At 40.1% G+C, this 18,942-nt stretch overlaps 1 protein-coding gene across 6 annotated transcripts in view; it reads right to left on the bottom strand.

The window, feature by feature from the left end:
• The window catches only part of Inpp4b (inositol polyphosphate-4-phosphatase type II B), a 766,439-nt gene that overhangs the window by 92,868 nt on the left and 654,629 nt on the right, over positions 1–18,942 (bottom strand). For all 6 annotated transcript variants that reach the window (XM_041663514.1, XM_041663517.1, XM_041663511.1 and 3 more), the window contains one exon: positions 11,937–12,140. In XM_041663514.1, coding sequence (XP_041519448.1) covers positions 11,937–12,140 — 204 coding nt within the window. The remainder of the gene's footprint in view (positions 1–11,936; positions 12,141–18,942) is intronic.

Below are 18,942 nucleotides of genomic sequence, written 5' to 3'. Positions count from 1 at the left end.
TAGATCTGGAAACACACATAGAAGACAATGACCAACAAACATACCTTCTCATTCCGATGGTTGTTGCTGTGCCAGTCTATGGGTGAGGCTCATGAGTTCATACTGCTGACGTGATTGGGCCCTAGACCTTCCTTTTCTCTATTGCAATCACACTGGACATTTTTCCAGGTTGAAGAAAGGTTTGCTAGCAGTCAGTGAGAAGATACAGGAAGCCCAGAGATGTGGCATTAATCCACATCTCTATCCTTTTCAGGCCAGAGGTGCTAAACTAAACTTGAATTCTGCATGGCTCTCCTATACCCAGACAGGTTTTAAAACAACCATCAGACATATAGCTTGAAAGGCCATTCCCTAGAAGTAGCAATGATTTCCCTAATAAGCAACAGAAGGTTGGTAGTTTGCAGGTTAACCCTTACTACATGGAGCCTGAACGTTAGCTGATGTCCTCAACCTTGATGCAGACTTCCAGGGTTCCCCTTCTCCAGGGAGGTGAAGTAGATGCCAACCTTTTCCAGCCACTGAGGCCACAAAACAAGACGGATGCTATGGCAAAACTGACTCCACTCTGAGTCTAGGCCTTCATTTATTTGTGGGTTAGGATGTAAGCAACTGTAAAGGTCAGACCCAGTGGCATAGCTGGGAAAGTTTGATAGATGCAGTAGGGTAGCATTATAGCTGCCAGAGTGAGCCACGAGGGTCGAAAGCAAGAGGACTACTCAGCATCCCAAACACTACGGACCCTGGATCACCAGGAGACAGTCTGGATCAATCATGAACTTTGAAAAGATAGCTCAGTAATCCTTAGATGATCAACTTCTACGAGGCCAAATTTTTGATCAGCAACAATGCAATAACCAGAACAGATGTGGATGTCCAAAGTCTCTCTGTCTCTCTCTCTGTGCCTGTTTTTCTCTCTGTCTGTCTATCTGTCTGTCTCTTTCTCTGTGCCTGTTTGTCTCTCTGTCTGTCTCTGTCTCTCTCTCTGTCTCTCTCTCTGTCTCTCTCTCTCTCTCTCTCTCTCTCTCTCTCTATATATATATATATATATATGAATAATTTCTTGTTGGCTATAACTCATTTTTAAGGTCTTTGATTAGAAACACCCAGTGAACTAACGAGGTCAATCTTATTTTCAATTTATCCTTGGATTAAGTGGGGACTATTTTAAGATTAAACATGTTCCCTAACACTAGAAATCTCTGCTCCTTCTATGGATTGGAAGGTCTTCTCTATAAATCTTAATTTAGACTATTAGTTAAAATGAGTTGCACATAAAATGTTCTATAGGGCAACCAGCACATACACGACCCAGGCTATACAGGGCCCAGACACTAACAGCGCAATAAGTCCACTATAAATACTAAGACTCATGGCATTCATCGCAACCAGGAGAAATTTTGTGGCTTTGCCTCTTTTACATCTTCCTGTTTTACTTCAACTCAGCTGCTGGTGAAAACCCTTTGTCACATCCCAGCAACCAAGCTGAGCTTGCATTCATTCCTGACCTTATCCCGAGTTGCAGACTCTGCTCACCCTAACGGCCTCAGCAAGCCACTATTTGGCAAGTGAAGACCTCTCCATATTCATTCTTCCTGTACAACCCTTGCCCAGTCCCATAGTCAGGAAGAAGTTAGGCTCAGCCATGAGTACTGCACTCAACTTCATCCATTGCTACGAGTATTTCATCACTCTTGATCACCTGTAGGCTTAGTGCCAGAGCCAGCGCAGTACAGTGTCAGCTGGAGCCACTTGGATAGCCAGGAAGACACAGATGATTCCTGTTTCTCCTTAATCATCAAGGAAAACACTTTAGCTAAGGCTACCATCCTTGCTATCATCAAAACATCCCGTTAAAGTAGATCAACATATTTCTCTCAGGCACCCGTTCTGTGCTAGGTCAGTATTAAACAAGCAAGATATGGAGGAAACTCCAGAGGAAGCAACATTTCTATTGTGAAGCATTCTGAGTCTTATGTCCACTGGTGATACAGGAATGATTTAACTTTTTTGTTTGTTTTGGTTTTTGAGACATTTTCTCTGTGTAGTCCTGGCTGCCCTAGAACTCTCGCTGTAGACCCTGATGCCCTCAAAATCAGAGACCCCCAGGCTCTGCCTCTGGGACTAAAGGTGTGTGTCATCACTTCCCAGATCAATGATTTTAACTTTTCACTGGAAGTCGCACATTCCCTACATATGTGAGTACTGCTATGCACGCCCACAATTGTCAACACCTGTTTTTACTGGTTATTCCTTTTAATTAAGTTTATACTAATATAACCATTCAACTCTTTGTGTACAGCTCAGCATTTCCTTTACTTACTCATTTGGAGCATCAAAATTTTCCACTTTGAAAAAGGTCTCATTTTTTTTCTTATAGAACATATCAATGTCCAAAGGCACGTAGGTTGGAGGTATTAATAAATTTCTAAGGTGTACAAGTTCAGATCAATACAGTCATCAATATACGGGATATTAGACCAGGAATTGGAGTAATTTGGAAAGTGTTCCCAAAGATATGGTGATATTCAGCATAAAACACCAATGAAGAAACCACCATTCCTAAATTTAATAGAATAAAACAGCTCTGCTAAAACTCAGGTTAGGCTGCAGGACAACCAGTCATTGCTTTGGTCGATCCATCCAATCAGCCTTTCCCACATCAGCACAGAAGACTATCTTAGATTGGATGTATCAAACCCCAGGTTAAGTGCCATAAAGCAGGGACTGAAGGTGAAAGTATTAATTGTAGGTTGGGAAAATGTAGCTGTGGGCAGGGTTTCATGAATATGCATGTACATAAAGTTCTCATCAGGGGTTTCTTTTCTGTAATAGAACATTTGTGCATTTTAATGGACAGCCATGAACTTTGCTTAATCGCCTTTTGTAGGCCTGAATCACAGAAAAGTATTCCAGGCACATATCTCCTGGGGGAAATGGACTGGAGAAGTTCAGGAATGCTTCCATCCATCAAGGAAACAGATGACAGACTACACTCAGTTGCCACGTGGGGACCAACTTGCAAAACTCCCTTCATCTCTTCTCTGCCCTTTCTGATGCTTAGACCAACTGATTGAAAAGACTTCATTGTTCTTCTAGATTATTCTTTCCCCCCCCTTTATTTAGTCGTTCATACACTGTATCCTGACTGTGGTTTCTCTGCCCTCCACCCCTGCCAGTCTCACCACACACCTCCCCTCTCCCCCAGATCCACTGCTTGTCCTCTTCCACTCACAAGCAGCAGACCTCCCAGGGAAGAGTGCTTTATAACAAGCAAAGTGTGTTGAAACAGTCAATGAGGAGGAACATGCAAAAACCTTTCTTTGTTGTTACTTAGTTTTCCCTAATGCTATAAAAGAATCAATAAAACAGGTTGTAAAACCAAATGAGTATAAAAATGAATTCATTGGAATAGTCTGATAAGGAGCAGTTATGACTCAAGCTCTTAATAACCATAGTAACTCACCTTTTTAGATAAGTAACTGAAATATAGATCGTTAAATGATAAAAATAGTTCATATTAGACTATATAATTCAGTGATCTTTGCTTTTTTCTTTAAAATTGATATATTTTCTTATTTTTTAAAAAGGAAACATGAAGTATTTTAATAGGGTCAATGTTTTGCTGTTTTTTAAGCAAAATTAAGGTCTATATGGGAAAAAACAAAACTGTTTTTCCATATCAATGTTTCTGCTACTAATCTGCTAATGGAAATTGATATTTAAAAATATACAGTATTATAGAAATAATATAAATTTTATCAGCTTAAGAAAAGGTGACTTCAAATCCTGAGTAAATATAATGTCCAGCATTCTGCCTAATTGCTCATTACTGTCTCATGTTGACACACACTGGGATCAACTGCATCACATAACTGAAGCAGCCCACTCTCTGTCCTAAAACAACAATGCACCTGACCTGGACCATAGAACTCTGAGGAAGTGTTCCTTGTTAACTGCGAACTGAACTTTATACCCAACACAACTACCCTGTCATTTGTTGGAACGGCCCCCTCTTAATCACTGTAAGATCCACAAGACCAGATTATTATTTAATGTGGCTTAGGTACAAAGAGGGAAAATATTGGACAAGGGAATAAGTTTCTTTGAATGTATTATCTACTTCAAATGGCTAATTTAAAAAAAATCAGAAATTTGTGTTCTTCCGAGGAAGACCAAGCAAAATTAAAACTGCTGCCATTAATTTATAGGAGGTTCGGTTTCTCATGTTCTTTGGTTTTAGACCCTCTGATGTAGAGCTCTTCAAGTTCTCCTGCTCTCTGCTGAGAGATGAATAGTCACTAGAGTGCTAAAGAGAGGGGAATATGCACCCTAGTCAGGAATAACTGGAAGACAGCTAGGATAGTCAGTTTGGTATTGGACCATAAATAAAAATCAAGACTGCGCTTTGAAAATCAGTATGGCAACTTCCAGAAAATTGGGAATCAATCTACCTCAAAACCAAGTGATACCTGGGCATATGCCCAAACATGCTAAATCATACCACGAGGACAGTTGCTCAAATATGTTCATAGCAGCATTATTTGTAATAGCCAGAACCTGGAAACACCTAGATACCTCTCAGCAGAAAAATTGATAAAGAATATGTGGTACATTTACACGAAGGAATATTATTCAGCTCTCAAAAAAGGGACATCATGGAATTTGGAGGCAAATGAATGGATATAGAAAAAATTCATTCTGAGTGAGGTAAGCCAGACTCAGAAAGACAAACACAGTATGTACTCACTCATAAGTAGATACTGGAAAAGGATAACCAGATACAATACACAGCTCCAGAGAAGCTAGACAACATGGAGGACCCTAAGAGGGACACATGGATTGCTCGGGGAAGGGGAAAAAGCTGAGATCTCCTGGGTAAACTGAGGCCTGGGGGAGATGGAGAGAAGGGGATTGGGGGATGAGAACAGCATGGCACAGGATGATCGAATTGGGGAGGGACAGAGTTGGAGAGCAATGGAAGAGATAGCTTGGTAGAGGGAGCCACTATGCAGTTAAAGGAGAAGCTTGGTGCTAGGGAAACTCCCAGGAATCCACAAGGATGATTCCACCTAAGACTCTTAGTAATAGTGGAGAGGGTATCTGAACTGGCCTTCTCCTGTAATCAGATTGGTGAATACCCTGTCATCATAGAGCCTTTATCCAGTAACTGATGGAAACAGATGCAGAGATTCACAGCTAAGCACCAGCTTGAGCTTTGGGAGTCCAGTTGAAGAGAGGGAGCAGGAATTATATGAGCAAGAGGCAGTCAAGGCCATGATGGGGGAACCTACAGAGACAGCTGAACCCAGCTCGTGGAAACTCATGAACTCTAGACCAACAGTGGTGGAGCATTTATGGGACCGAACAAGGCCCTTTGCAAGCAGGTGACAGTTGTTGAGCTTGGTCTGTGTGAGGGGCACATGGCAGTGGGACCAGGATCTATCCCTGGTACACAAACTGGCTTTTTGGAGCCCATTCCCTATGGTGGCATGCCTTGCTCAGCCTTGATACAGTGGGGAGAGCCTTGGTCCTGCTTCAACTTAATGTGCCAGGCTTTGTTGACTCCCTGTAAGAGGTCTTACCCTTTCAGAAGAGTGGATGGGGGTGAGTTGAGGGGGAAGCAGGGAGAGAGAGGGGAAGCAAGAGGAGGGGTGGAAGGGGGAACTGTAGTTGGTGTGCAAAATGAATAAAAAATTAAAAATTAAAAGAATCAAGGCTGTCCCACTTCAGCAGCTGGCTCTCTATCCCACATACAGGAAGAGCTAAGTACACTGGGTAGTTTAAAAAGAAAAAGTACATGAAGGATGGAAAGGTGAGGCGGGGAATAGAAAAGAAACGGAAGGTGAAGAAATGGGAGGTGGGTTTGATCACAGCACATTACCTAACTGCAAGAATTGTAAATACAGAAATGGAACTTTCAGAAAACTTCATCCTGACTAATGGCAGCCTGGTTCACAGACATTAAATATGAGCTGTGGGATCTCAAATAAGGCACGGATGGGATAACTGGGGACTTTTCACTATTTGGAGAATAAAAAATTTAAATGAATTAATGATTTCTAATACAGAACAATATAATAGATATAAGTAGATAACTACATGAAATTCAAATATTATATTCTCAAACTGAGAAGATAAACGAGTAACACTTTGAAGGCTAATTTTAAAGAAATTAATTCATTGTGTAACTGTATATTGATCACCAGTGGTAGATAAGCTGTTTTGCCAACTCTGATAATACAGTAGTGAACAAGAGATTGAATCTTCTTTTAGAAGTTTATAAAGCACGTGAACAATATAAAAAAGAGAAATAAGAACAGCTTGCTGTAATTCGGAACTCCGTAGGCCATGTGCACATGGAATCCCAGACTAATCATTAAAACAAAATCATTTAGACTTGAAAATGTGTGTAAGTAAATGCACACACACATATGCACAGTTGTCTGACAAAACCTTCAGAAGTGTGTGGCATTTTTCAGTGTATGGAGGACTCATTAGGCCGGTAAGCTACGGGGTACCACTGCTGAAGAGGCTCAATCAGAGGTTAACTAGTGTCAGGCCGAATACAGGGATTAACTGCCTCTACGGAAAGAAGAGGAGTTAATTCCTCTTATTAATATCAGGTCAATGGTCTCAGATAACATAACTCTAGCTAGTCTGAGTATGGAACAAAACCTCTTTTGAATATCAATTTGCATAGTTATCAGTGTGTTTACATGGAGTCTGAACTGTCCCCCCAGGTGAGGTGAAAGACAGTCATGGCAGCCATGGAGATGAGACAAGCCTGCAGACTGCTACAGCTTCCTGAACAGTCTGTAGGTCTGTACAAGCATCTATTCTCACCTCCACTACTTAGGGCACTTTCAATTTATCAACACTCCGACAATCTTAAACATCTGTACTTGTCCCAGACATTACCAGACAAGATCACAATGCAGTGTTTTATAAGAGCCCTATAAGAAAGTCATACATAGAAATCTGAATCCAAAGCACAGTATTTGGCATCACTGAGTTACAGAGAAGCCTGAATTTATTTTCAGGTTATATATATGGACCTGATTAATGGGATATTTGATATAAATATTGCTATGAATTCTATTATAAATTAAATATGACAGTTGTTTTCTTTATGTGAGCGTAAGTGCATTTATCTTAATACAGAAAAGAAAATGTACTTTAGCTTAGAAAAGATTAGAATTTGCTTGTTTATGAAATCAGGTTTATGACTCATTTTAAACTTTGTATTTTCGGCTACATATGAACAACATTTTCACATACAAATGCAAGGCCTTGTAATATGCTGACGCATGAATGCATTGCCTAAAGCTTAAGTCAGATTAAAATACACATTCTCTTAAACCTCAGTTATTTCCTGTATGGTGAAAACTTGCACATTCATATTGTTTGGTATGTGCAGTGTGCATCACTGTTTTCCGCAGACCCCTTCTCAGGAGCAGCACACTGGAGCTTCTTGCTCCTGGAGTAAACACCAATTTATGGGTATAACTTGAAGCAGAAATCAGTTGGGTAATTTGAATGCTATAATACGATTCAATTTGAAATGATAGTTTAGGGTATTTCCAATAATAAGAACAGTTTTGCCAGTTGTGTGCCCTGCTAGAACGGATCAGAATTTAAAGTATGATAAGATCAGCTTTTAAACAATTTATTTGACTAGGAATGGCCAGATTTGGCTCCAAAATCCCCAGGGTCGTAATGCTGGAATTAAACCGCATCACTGTAGAGAATAGTGTAATTACTGAAGCCACAAAATCTGGGACGGCCTAATAGTTTGGTCAGATGATGTGCTTTCATATTCTGGACAAACTAATCTTGGGATCCCAGCTGCTGGAAGCATCTGCTCGAGCAGGGTACACAGAGAAACGCATTGTGTCATCTTCCCTGACTGGGAAGGATGTGCTAGTCAATTCCCTGGCATAGATCGTGATAAAATCCCAACGATTCCATCGGGGTCTCATTGTTTACTGACTTTTTAGGAAAATAAACCTGTAGAGCTTTCAATCATTTAATAACTAAAGTGTAGCAGGTAGCAGGCGTGTTTGGCGTCACTCCGGTTTCAACCTCTGTCCCTTCTATTTGATAGCTATCATCCATGCTCATGTCATCATCTTTTCTCAACGGAGCCTCTGAAAGATGTGGGCTTAACAGAGATTCTCTTTCATGACTACAAAGCAAAAGCTGTTAGATGCATAAAAATGGACTCAAAAAGAATTACTAAGATGTATTGACTTCCCATATGTTCATTGTAAGAAATGTAGGCTTCGAGCTAAGTTGTCGTCATGGTGAATGACAGAGAAACAGGCTTTTCAGCAAATGGACCTGAATGGCTTTACATTCAAATCTAGACCAACTTTCGTCATCAGAGAGCATCTCCATACGTCATTGAAACCCGGTTACACTCGTTTTAAACATGGAATTACTTTCAGAATTTGACTGTATTAGTAATCAATACTGATACTTTTCTAACAGCTAATTAAGGAATGTGATACGGCGAGTGTCTGATCCAAATCAGGCACCAGAACTATCTCTAAAGATGTTTCGAAAGCTTGCATCTTCTTCAGGTTGACTCCATTGGACGGAGGTGAAGAACATTTTGAAAATAATATATTAAGTGGCTACTGTGACTGCTGAGGGATTTTTTTTTTTGAGACTAAATCCCTTGGCAGAGGGATCTTTTTAGTAGAAAGCGATTGCTGAGGAAAACCTGTGAGAATGCTGTATGACCTTCACAATAATGATTTACAGACCAAGATAAATATTTGGAGGAGAGGGAGTTTACTGAGCACAAGTTTTTTTTCTAATTGTGTTCAAGTCAGACGAACTATTTCTATGATTTCAAGGAATAGTGACTCAGAAGGGACCTCCTAAGATGTGCAAGGATATACAGAGACATGCAGACCTATCATGCTCACAATGAAAACCAAGAGAAACATGGAAAGCCCTTTACAGCCTGTGGAAACAATCAACATGCCTTTGCCTTTCCCAGAGAGCGGTCTGTGGGAAGTAGAGACCTGTGTAGACCATTCGCCGGTTCCTCCACAAGGATGGAAACCCTGATTATTGTTCCAAATGTTGCTAAAATTGCACCCAGTCAGTGCGCAAGCTTTCTTCTTTCCCTTCTTCCATCTTCTCTAGGTCCTCCTCTAACACAAGGCTCTCCTTTATGTGGAAGGGACAAGGGAACCCATCTAGTCCAGACCACCTCACCAAAGCTCTTTTAAGTCCTTTGTATGTCTCAGCTGAAGGAAACGCTTCTCCTAGGAGTCCTCAAATGAGAAATGGGTCAATATTTTATTCTATGAGGGCCCAGTGGTGCCCATCTCCACCTGTGCTTTCCAAATAATCATTTCCATTATAGGTAAGCCAAAATTTCAACAATTAAAAAAAGAATAAATAAAATTAGTAATAATCTGATCTATCTCTGTGTTGTGCCTATAGCTACTACCTCTCTCCACAGAGCTCAAACACTCGGTTCCCTTCTTGGAATGGCTTCTTCTGTTCCAATGCTCACCTCCAGAGAGGCTTTTGAATCCCCGCTCGGACCTCCACACCCTTGCACTAGTCTCTATAGACCTTTAGCCAGTTATCTTTCCAGATTTCTGAATATGCTGTGGGCTCTAAAAGCCATAGGGTATCCTCAGGGGCTCCCAGGGTGCAGTGTAGTGAACCCGGCAGCAGCAGAATGTCAATTCTGACTGAAGGGAAAGGCCCTCTCTAACCCTTCCTACTCAGTGATGTCTCTCCTTGGTGCTTCACAAGACAGTCCTAAATTCACACTGAGTCGAGTGAAATCCTATTAGCAGAGGCTATCCCACAGTATCCCAACCTTTGTTTCCACATTTTATGTCTGTTAATGTGTTTTATCTTCTCTAAGACTCTGAACTTCGGGTGAGGACCTCAAAAACTATCTATGGGACAGCAAATAAGGGAGAAAGAAGGAGGGTGGCCAGTTTAAATAGCAGGGAAAGTAGGGCTTGGTGGGAGGGACCACAGGAAGGAGAAGAAAATGGAGAAAAGAAAGTACTGCCACTCAAGGTTTTTTCTTGATTCGGGGAGGTTAAACTTGTTTGGTTAATTAGGTGAAACAATTTCTTGAAATTCACAATCCATATTTTTATATAAATACATATCTGACATTCATATGTATATGCCTGATTTATTTATACATACCTGACTTGTTTGGTATAGTATGTATATATATGCATATATATCTCACAACTAGGGGTCTCTAGGGATAGATTTGGTTGTCATAATAAGACTATAAGCCACATGTTTTAACAAAGAAGTACGTATCAATCCCCCGCCACAGAATCTGACGAGACCTGTCCAGGCAGTAAAGCATCACCTACAGATAAACCATTTATTGTATATCCATCCTAAGAGCTAAGCAGGACAGATACAGTTTTCATTATACAGCGGGGAAAATTGAACTTCAGAGAGGTTAAGAGGTATGCACACCTTGGAGCTGTAAATAAATCAAGGAATGTGAAGCTAAATCGACTTGCTAGTCTGAAATGCTGTCCTGTGGGAAATACAAGCTTCATCAGCAACAGCAGCTCTTACTCAGCACGCGCCTCCCGAAGCGTGTAGGTGTGCTTCCTGTGGTCAGAATTTTATCAAAAGAAAGATCAGTTGCTCTCTCATGGGCCCTCAAACACTGTTCTAGGGGCCTGGGCCTCTCCAACACCTTACCCTAAATGCTCTTAAACACTAGCTAGCGAGAAAACAAATTTTAACTGAAAATGTAACATGTAATGCAGCTAGCACACTTCTTTTGTTGAACATGTGATACAACAAGGGATACCAGTGTGCATACACATGTGTGAACACATGCATATATAAATATACATTAACCATAGTGGCACTTAAATCATTAATATGCAAAGACTCGTTAATAGCACATTGTTCCTCTGCATCCTTCCTGCTCCTTCCATTCTATTTCTCTCTACTAGAGTTCCTTTCACACCTTTGCTTCTTTTGTTAATTTATCTTCACCTGCAATTGTGCACATGCACGCACAGGGACTGTGATGTCAGAGTCCTGCCATGCACGCACAGGGACTACGATGTCAGAGTCCTGCCATGCACGCACAGGGACTACGATGTCAGAGTCCTGCCATGCACGCACAGGGACTACTTTATCATAGTCCTGCCATGCACACACAGGGACTACGATGTCAGAGTCCTGCCATGCACGCACAGGGACTATGATGTCAGAGTCCTGTCATGCACGCACAGGGACTACGATGTCAGAGTCCTGCCACGCAATCTATTCAATCACAGAATCACTAGATGATGGGATTTAAGAAACCTTCACGTTCACTCTCACTTAAACATGAATAAGTTTTTTTTTTTAAAAAAATATGTAGGTAAGTACATCTTCACCTAGCAACAATAGAGATACTTGCATTCTACTAGGGCTGAAATGTCTTTTTGGAGCAATGGGGTGGTTCAAGACAGGATTTCTCTGTGTAACACTGGCTGCCCTGGAACTCGCTTTGTAGACCAAGCTGGTCTCGAACTTGGAGATCCAGCTTTCTCTGCCTCCAGAGTGCTGGGATTAAATGTGTGCACTACCACTGCCCGACTGACTTTTTACTCTTCTTTTGAAAAAGTTTTAATAATTTGAGCTTAGAAATGAACAAGGAGAGGTATTATAGGATTTTGTAATGTTGGTAACTGAATTTAAAACTTGTTCTTGGTTATAAACTCAATTTATTTGGTAACATAAATAATTTGGTTCAGGAATATAATTTTCACACGAGACTTGCTCCTAAGGAAAAGGATGTGGCATCTATCCACAACCGTATTGAGACTGGTTTCCAGGGTACTATTCATGAGAAGTGAGCTTTCGTGTTATATTTACCACATTTCTTGTGGCTAAGCCATGAGAGCAGAAGCCGTGAGAGGACTTACCCACTCTTCCTCATCATAATCAGAATGGTGTGGTATGGAGTCTTGTCTTCTCAGCTGAGGGGGTTCATCCAGGGGACAAGTGTCCTCTGTACTGTCCTTAGGAGAGGGTGGCTTCTTAAGGATGCCTCCTGGCCTTGCCGTGAAGAGAGCCAAAAGAGCGCTCCTGACCAGCTGATCCTTGAAGGCGTGTACAAAAAGCTCAGTCTGGAAAGAAATTGATGAGGATTAGAAACCCAGGGTAGGCATCTCTGCGCAGAGCTGTGACAAGGTCAATTGCAGATTTGTTGGTAATTAAGTAGGGCATGTGTGGCGGAAAAGCACAGGCACCAAGGAGGGAGAGTGATTCATACCAATCAATGGGAAATAGTTTGGATTGGGGATGCTGCCGAGGATTAGAGTCCTCCTGTGTTAAAATGTACTTACTATAAACACCATCTGTCATCTCAGTCGCTTCTCTTTGTGCTCCACCGTCTTTGGAGGTATATGTCACTGAGGACAATCATTTCAACAACTACCTGCTATACCTCTCAAGCAATCCCGAACACATTCCAAAAGAAAGCCTGATCGTGCTATGTCTATTTTATATTTAAAGCAGAAATAGAAGCTACAAGGGGACTGGGAGGAACTACATTACAAAAAAAAAAAATTCAGAGTGCTTTCACATCATGGAAAGATCTCAACAGATTTGATTTCCCTATGATAATATTTGCTCTTTTAAAATTTATTAGCAACCTCAAACTGTCTCCTTAGCCACATCAGGCCAGCAGTGCGATGTTAATGAGGTGACGGTGAAGGTTGGCACGGAAGAGTTTACAAGCTAGGGGTAGATACCTGGTAAGCGCCAGAATAACGAGAGCTTGCTACCAGTGAAGAGTTTCACAGCTGCACTTCACAATTCCCTGATAAAATGTGTAATAGCTTCATGCTGTAATAGACTGAAGGATGCAATAATTGATTTTCTTTAATATAGTAAACTTAACATGTCTGTGACCTAACAGTGTGTTCAAAGACTAGAGAGATAAGCCAGCATTGGCCAATATGGTTCATAGCTCAGTTAGGAAAAGACTCTTTATCTAAGTGCTATTTTTTGAAGGTTATTGATATCATCATCCATTCATGTAGCAAGCTCAGATGCTGCTAACTTAATCACTGCTATATTTCAAAGTAATTGTTTCTTGGTCTACTCCCAAATCCAGCCAACAGTGCCATGGCTAACTCAAGGTTAGTAAATTTTCTCTGTCTCTCTTTGTGAATTTCAATATATAAAGAGATTCAGGTAATCCCTATGCAATTAAGTGCCAAAATTGTTTATCATATCTGTATATTTTATTCTTTCCAATAATAGATCATGCATTCCTAAAGCCGGAACGGACCTTTTGGCTGATCCTTCATTAATCAGATATAAAATTGTATTCGCTACTTCTCTATTGTCATGATATAATACCATAACCAAGGCAACTTAGAGATCAAAGAATTTGTTTGGGGCTTAGAGTTTCATAGGTGAGTCTATGATGATGAGGGTGGGAAGCATGGCAGCAGGCAGGCAGGCATAGTGCTAGAGCAGTAGCTGAGAGTTCACATCTCAATACACAGCCAGGTGTCAGAACAGCTGGGACAGAGGAGGGTGTTTGAAATGTCAAAGCCTTCCCCCAGGGACGCATCTCCCCCAACAGGCCACATGTCTTCTGAATCCTTTCCAAACAGATCCACCAACTGGGGGCTAAGTAAGCATCAAGTGGGGGCTAAGTATCAATTGGGGGCTAAGTATCAAATGTACGAACCTATGTGGGAATTTCTCATTCAGATCACCACAAAAAAGGAAAGAAAATGAAAGAAAGAAATATAACAGTCTGTGTTAACACACTGCTCATTGTCAGCTCGGATAATTCAGGCTGCGAGATGCCTAGCAAATTCAGCAATCCTTCCTTATTGCACCCATGCCACGCTTGCAAGCAGTCCAGATGTTTGTGTCCTTCTTCCCTCCCTCAGTCTGAATCCCCACACATTTTAAAAATCTACATGTGTCGGAACTAAATCTCCCTCCTGCGAACTGCCCATGGAATTATTGCTGGTACAAAAGTTCATTGACTGTTGTCAACATTAAAGAAATGTATTAGCTACTCTGTAAGAAAACAATAAATGCGAAAAGCTGAATATAAAACACTAACAATTGAAAAATACTTTAGAATAAATTATGAGAAGTCAGCTAGCTTACAATGGAAAAGCACAGTGAGTGTCCACTTATGCAATGTGTTAAAATGACAATGGAAGATGCAGAACAAATAATGAAGAAATTAGCTGGATGGCACTCTAGCTACTCAGCGTGCAAAATGGGCAAACACGTTGTCTACATAATTTCTCATAGTCTGCATATACACATTAGTGCTACTTTATTAAAAATGTGAATTTACTCCCTTTCAGGATAACCAAACTTTTGCTTCTTGCTAGTTTCAATACATTCTTTTGATTTATTGTTAGAACAACAACCAGACTCCTTGGCATCCCTGCTACTACTACAGCTTAAATTTCTGCAATACTTACACAATTACCATGTGGAGGTGTGGTTATTCACACAAACTAGAACCTTCTAAAGTATATGACTATTCACATCAACTGGAACCTTCTACCGTACTTAGATATTTACATTAACTGCCATCTTCTACATCAATACACTATTCACACCAAGGAGAAACTCCTATAGTACTTGACTACACCAACTCAAATCTTCTACAGTTCTTGACTATTCACACCAACTAGAAATTTTTATAGTACTTGACCGTTCACACCAACAAGAACCTTCTGCAGTCCGTGATATCACTTTTCTTCAATATTTACATAATTACTAAGCAGAGGTGTGGCTATCTGTACCAGCTAGAGACTTCTGCAGTACTTGAGATCACTTTTCTGCAATACTTACATAATTGCTATGTAGAGGTGTGACTATCCACACCAAATAGAATCTTCTACAGTACTTGAGATCACTTTTCTGCAACACTTACATAATTACTACATAGAGGTGAGGCTGTTCACATGAACGAGAATCTACAGCACTTGAGTTCACTGTTTTGCAATGCTTACATAATTAGTATGTAGAGATGTGGCTATCCACACAAACTAGGATATTCTACTGTACTTGGTATCACTTTTTCCCAAACATGCACACACAAACTCTCTGCTTCATTTATTCGAATCTCATTTCAAAGATAATGCAATAGTTTCTTGCAGACTCTCTTTTTACAACCAGGACTTCTTTTACACAGCTAAATACAAAGTAACAACATACTATACAAAAGCCATAAAAGCTGAGATTTGACTTTCTGTTTCTAGGGAAAATTGTATCTGGATCATTAGGAGCTCTCTGGACCTTTTGAAACCTGCACACACAGAATCACATCTCATCAAAAAATATCAAATATTCCATTTGCGAGATCTGTGTGACTTGAGAAAATGTCTTAGTTTTCTTGATAAGCATTTCTCATTAAATGAGATGAGTAGAGGTTAGATGATTTATGATTAAATGAGAAGGTTCTGGAAATTACTAGTTCACTTATTCCAACCCATTTGCATACGGCTATTCTTGTTTCTGACTGTGTAAGATGAGGGGAGACAAACTCAGGGGATGCTGTAATCTCGGTTCTGAGTCACTTATTGATTCTCCTTGAAACATTCTTCCTTTTTGACTCAGATCACATTAAGTGGAGAAAACAAATTGTGTTAATGTGTAACAACGGTAAACCACATAATTCATTTAAAATGTTGGCTTAACTGTATAGTCAACAATGAAAGAATAGACTCTGAACCTGAGGATGAGAATCTATTTCATGTCTTTCGGGATTTTAAAAATCTATTTCATGTCTTTCGGGATTTTAAAAATGAAAAAAAAATGCTAACTTGGAAGTGGAATATTTTACCCTTATGGCATTTTTGAAATTCATATTTCCATTCGTCTATTCTTCAAGGGAAAACACAGGATTACCTTGAAGTTTAAAAGTACTAAAAGTTATTTCTCTCAGGAAAGCCAAAGAAAAATTCCCAGGCTTCTGAATATTGATGATAGGAGAGTGGTTAGAGCATGCTCCTCTTTCCTGCTAAAGAATACAACAAACTCAGTAAAATCTATTCTTCTTAGAATTTCATTCTCATTAAAAACAAATTCAAGGCAATGCTGATCAGACTGCACCTGCAATACAGGAGCAACTGTTGGCAGAAGTAGGTGACAACTACTTTGATAGTAATGCATACAGCAAGAAAAACTCTATTTTCATATTTTATAAGTTTTATTTCAAAAAGAAAATATTTTTATATTCCACCATTTGGTATAGTGATATTTTTCAGAATTCCTTAAGGGAAATTATAGTGAGCAGCCAGGAAGTTACAGACACCCTGGATTTTTATGTAACATGTACATAACCTTGAACAGACGATTCAACCATCTCTCAGCTTATACAAAGTGCGCTTCCAGCCTGTAGACGGCTAAGTTCACTATGAAGTGTAAGCTTCTTTCTTCTACTTGCAATCCTATTTTGTGACTGAACTTGTTGTAAGTTTTCCTTTTGTATCTTTTCACCCCCTGGTCATTCTGGACACTGAAAGCGAAACCAGGAACTTAAAATCATTTTCTTAAAAGCATTTTTTTTTCTCTCTTGGTAATACAACATTCCCTCATAGTGTCAATTTCATCATTATACTCAGGTCTCTGTAACTGTCTCCACATACATTCTGAGCCATCTTGAGCAACTTAAAGCCTTTCCAGTAGAGTGTCAATCTGCACTCAAAGTGGGATCTTGTCTTTGCTTTGATTCTGTTAGCTTGTGTTCTAAGATATTCCACCTGACGACATCACTGTTTTAGCAAGTCAGAATGCAAATTCCTGGGACATTTTTCCATGACCTCTTTATGTGGGATTGCAATCCAGTTTCTTCTAGCTAAACCCTCCCAGTAATGTGAGATTTATACCCTTTCTTTACAGCCACATAGTAAATTGCTTTTCCACAATCCGGGAAACACTTGCCACAGAACCTTTATGGAGTGATTTACTTTTCAAATGCATTCTCTTTTTTTTCCCCCAGGATGATAGTTAAAAGCCACAAAAACTAAGACACAAGCTATAGAGTCTTAACCCTAAATAATGGATGAGAATTTGAATGTTTAGCAAGGTCTCCCAGAAGTGTGACTGGCATGATATGATGCCCAGTACTGACCAGAAACGCAACATACCTTCGCACTCCGCCTCTCTGTTGCTATAGGACTGAATTGTGCATGCAGGCCACATGTGCAGACATCAGAAGACAAGCAGGAGTCTCAGACTGCACTTTTGTCTAAGACTGGTTCTCTCTTTGGTTTGCACTGCGTTCACCAGGATGCCGGGTCTGTGAACTTCAGGAGAGTCTCTGTTTCACTTTGCACCTCGCTGTAGGAGTATGGAATTATATGTCTGTTTCTCTGTACCCTGCCTTCCATGAGTTCTGGGAATACAGACCTGGGTCTTTATACTTGCACAACAAGCCTTTGCCGACTGAGCCATCTCTCGAGTCCAAAGAACAAGCTATTGGGGCAACTAACTCCATACCAGTTAGTTGGCTAGGGATCAGTGTTGTCTGAAGGGGAATTTTAGCTCTCTATTTTTTTATCGGCATGAATCTCATTTGAACTGCCTAGTTCAATAGGTGGTTAGTGGACTCTCATCTGCATTTCTCTGCTGAGAAATGATGCTGAGAAACTTTGCATGTACTTACTTCCCATTCACACGTATTTGTGGTGCCTTTTTAATATGTTCCCATTTTAATTTGACTGCTGACCTATTAAGTGGTATGAGCACCTTCGAGATTCTGGTACAGGACCATTATGAGACATGTACTCTCCATAATTTTTTCAGGTTCATGACTTGACTTCTCTATTTTTTAATTAAATATTTATTTATTGTGCATATGTGTGCATGTATGTATGCATGTGCATGAACACTTGCACCACAGGAAGCTTTCGGAGGTCAGAGGAAAACTTGCAGGAGTCATTTCTTTCCTACTACCATGTGGGTCCTGAACTTGAACTTAGGAGGCCAGGCCTGGTCACAGGTGTCTTAATTCTTTGAGCCACCTAACAAGCCCCTTTTTAATTTTACATTTTTTTAAGATTTTACCTTTTATTATGTAGAGCTGTCTATCTGCCTGTCTGTGTGGGTTTGTGCATACAAGTACAGTTTCATGGAAACCAGTAGAGGGTGTGAGATATTCTGCATCTGGAGTTTCAGGGCACGTTGTGCAGCCTGATGTTGGTGCTGAAAAACCTAACTATGGTCCTCTCTGAAAACATAACTATGGTCCTCTCTGAAAACCTAACTATGGTCCTCTCTGAAAACCTAACTATGGTCCTCTCTGAAAACGTAACTATGGTCCTCTCTGAAAACCTAACTATGGTCCTCTCTGAAAACCCAACTATGGTCCTCTCTGAAAACCCAACTATGGTCCTCTCTGAAAACCCAACTATGGTCCTCTCTGAAAACCTAACTATGGTCCTCTCTGAAAACCCAACTATGGTCCTCTCTGAAAACCTAACTATGGTCCTCTCTGAAAACCCAACTATGGTCCCCTCGAAGAGCCATTGACTTGTTTAACTGTAGAGCCACCTTTCCAGACCCCACCTTTAATTACTTAATGATGTATTTTCAAACATTAAAAATTTATAATTTTGTTATTATCTTTTGAAAATCCCATTTCTCATATTTACAGTAATATACAGTAAATAGTATTTTCATCGTTAATCTATCCTTTCAATTTTTTGGGGGGGGTCTGAATATGGTCAAGATTAATTTTATAATGTTCTCAAGGAATTAATAAAGAATACTTAATATAGGATAAAAAGTGTAATTTTAATAAAGTTATCCGTGTATCATTTGCTTGTGGAGTCAGAAGAGGGCACAGACAACACTGGAAAGAGTTATAGACAGTTCTGAGCTGTCATGTAGGTGCTAGAAGCCAAAGCCAGGTCCTTTGCAAGAACAATTAGAACT

This window comes from Microtus oregoni, unplaced genomic scaffold (assembly GCF_018167655.1).
Source record: "Microtus oregoni isolate MIOR12 unplaced genomic scaffold, Mior012 000014F_ref0000157, whole genome shotgun sequence".
Lineage (NCBI taxonomy): Eukaryota > Metazoa > Chordata > Mammalia > Rodentia > Cricetidae > Microtus > Microtus oregoni.
Note: the sequence above shows the minus strand (reverse complement) of the source record. Positions and strands in the feature narration are given on the sequence as shown.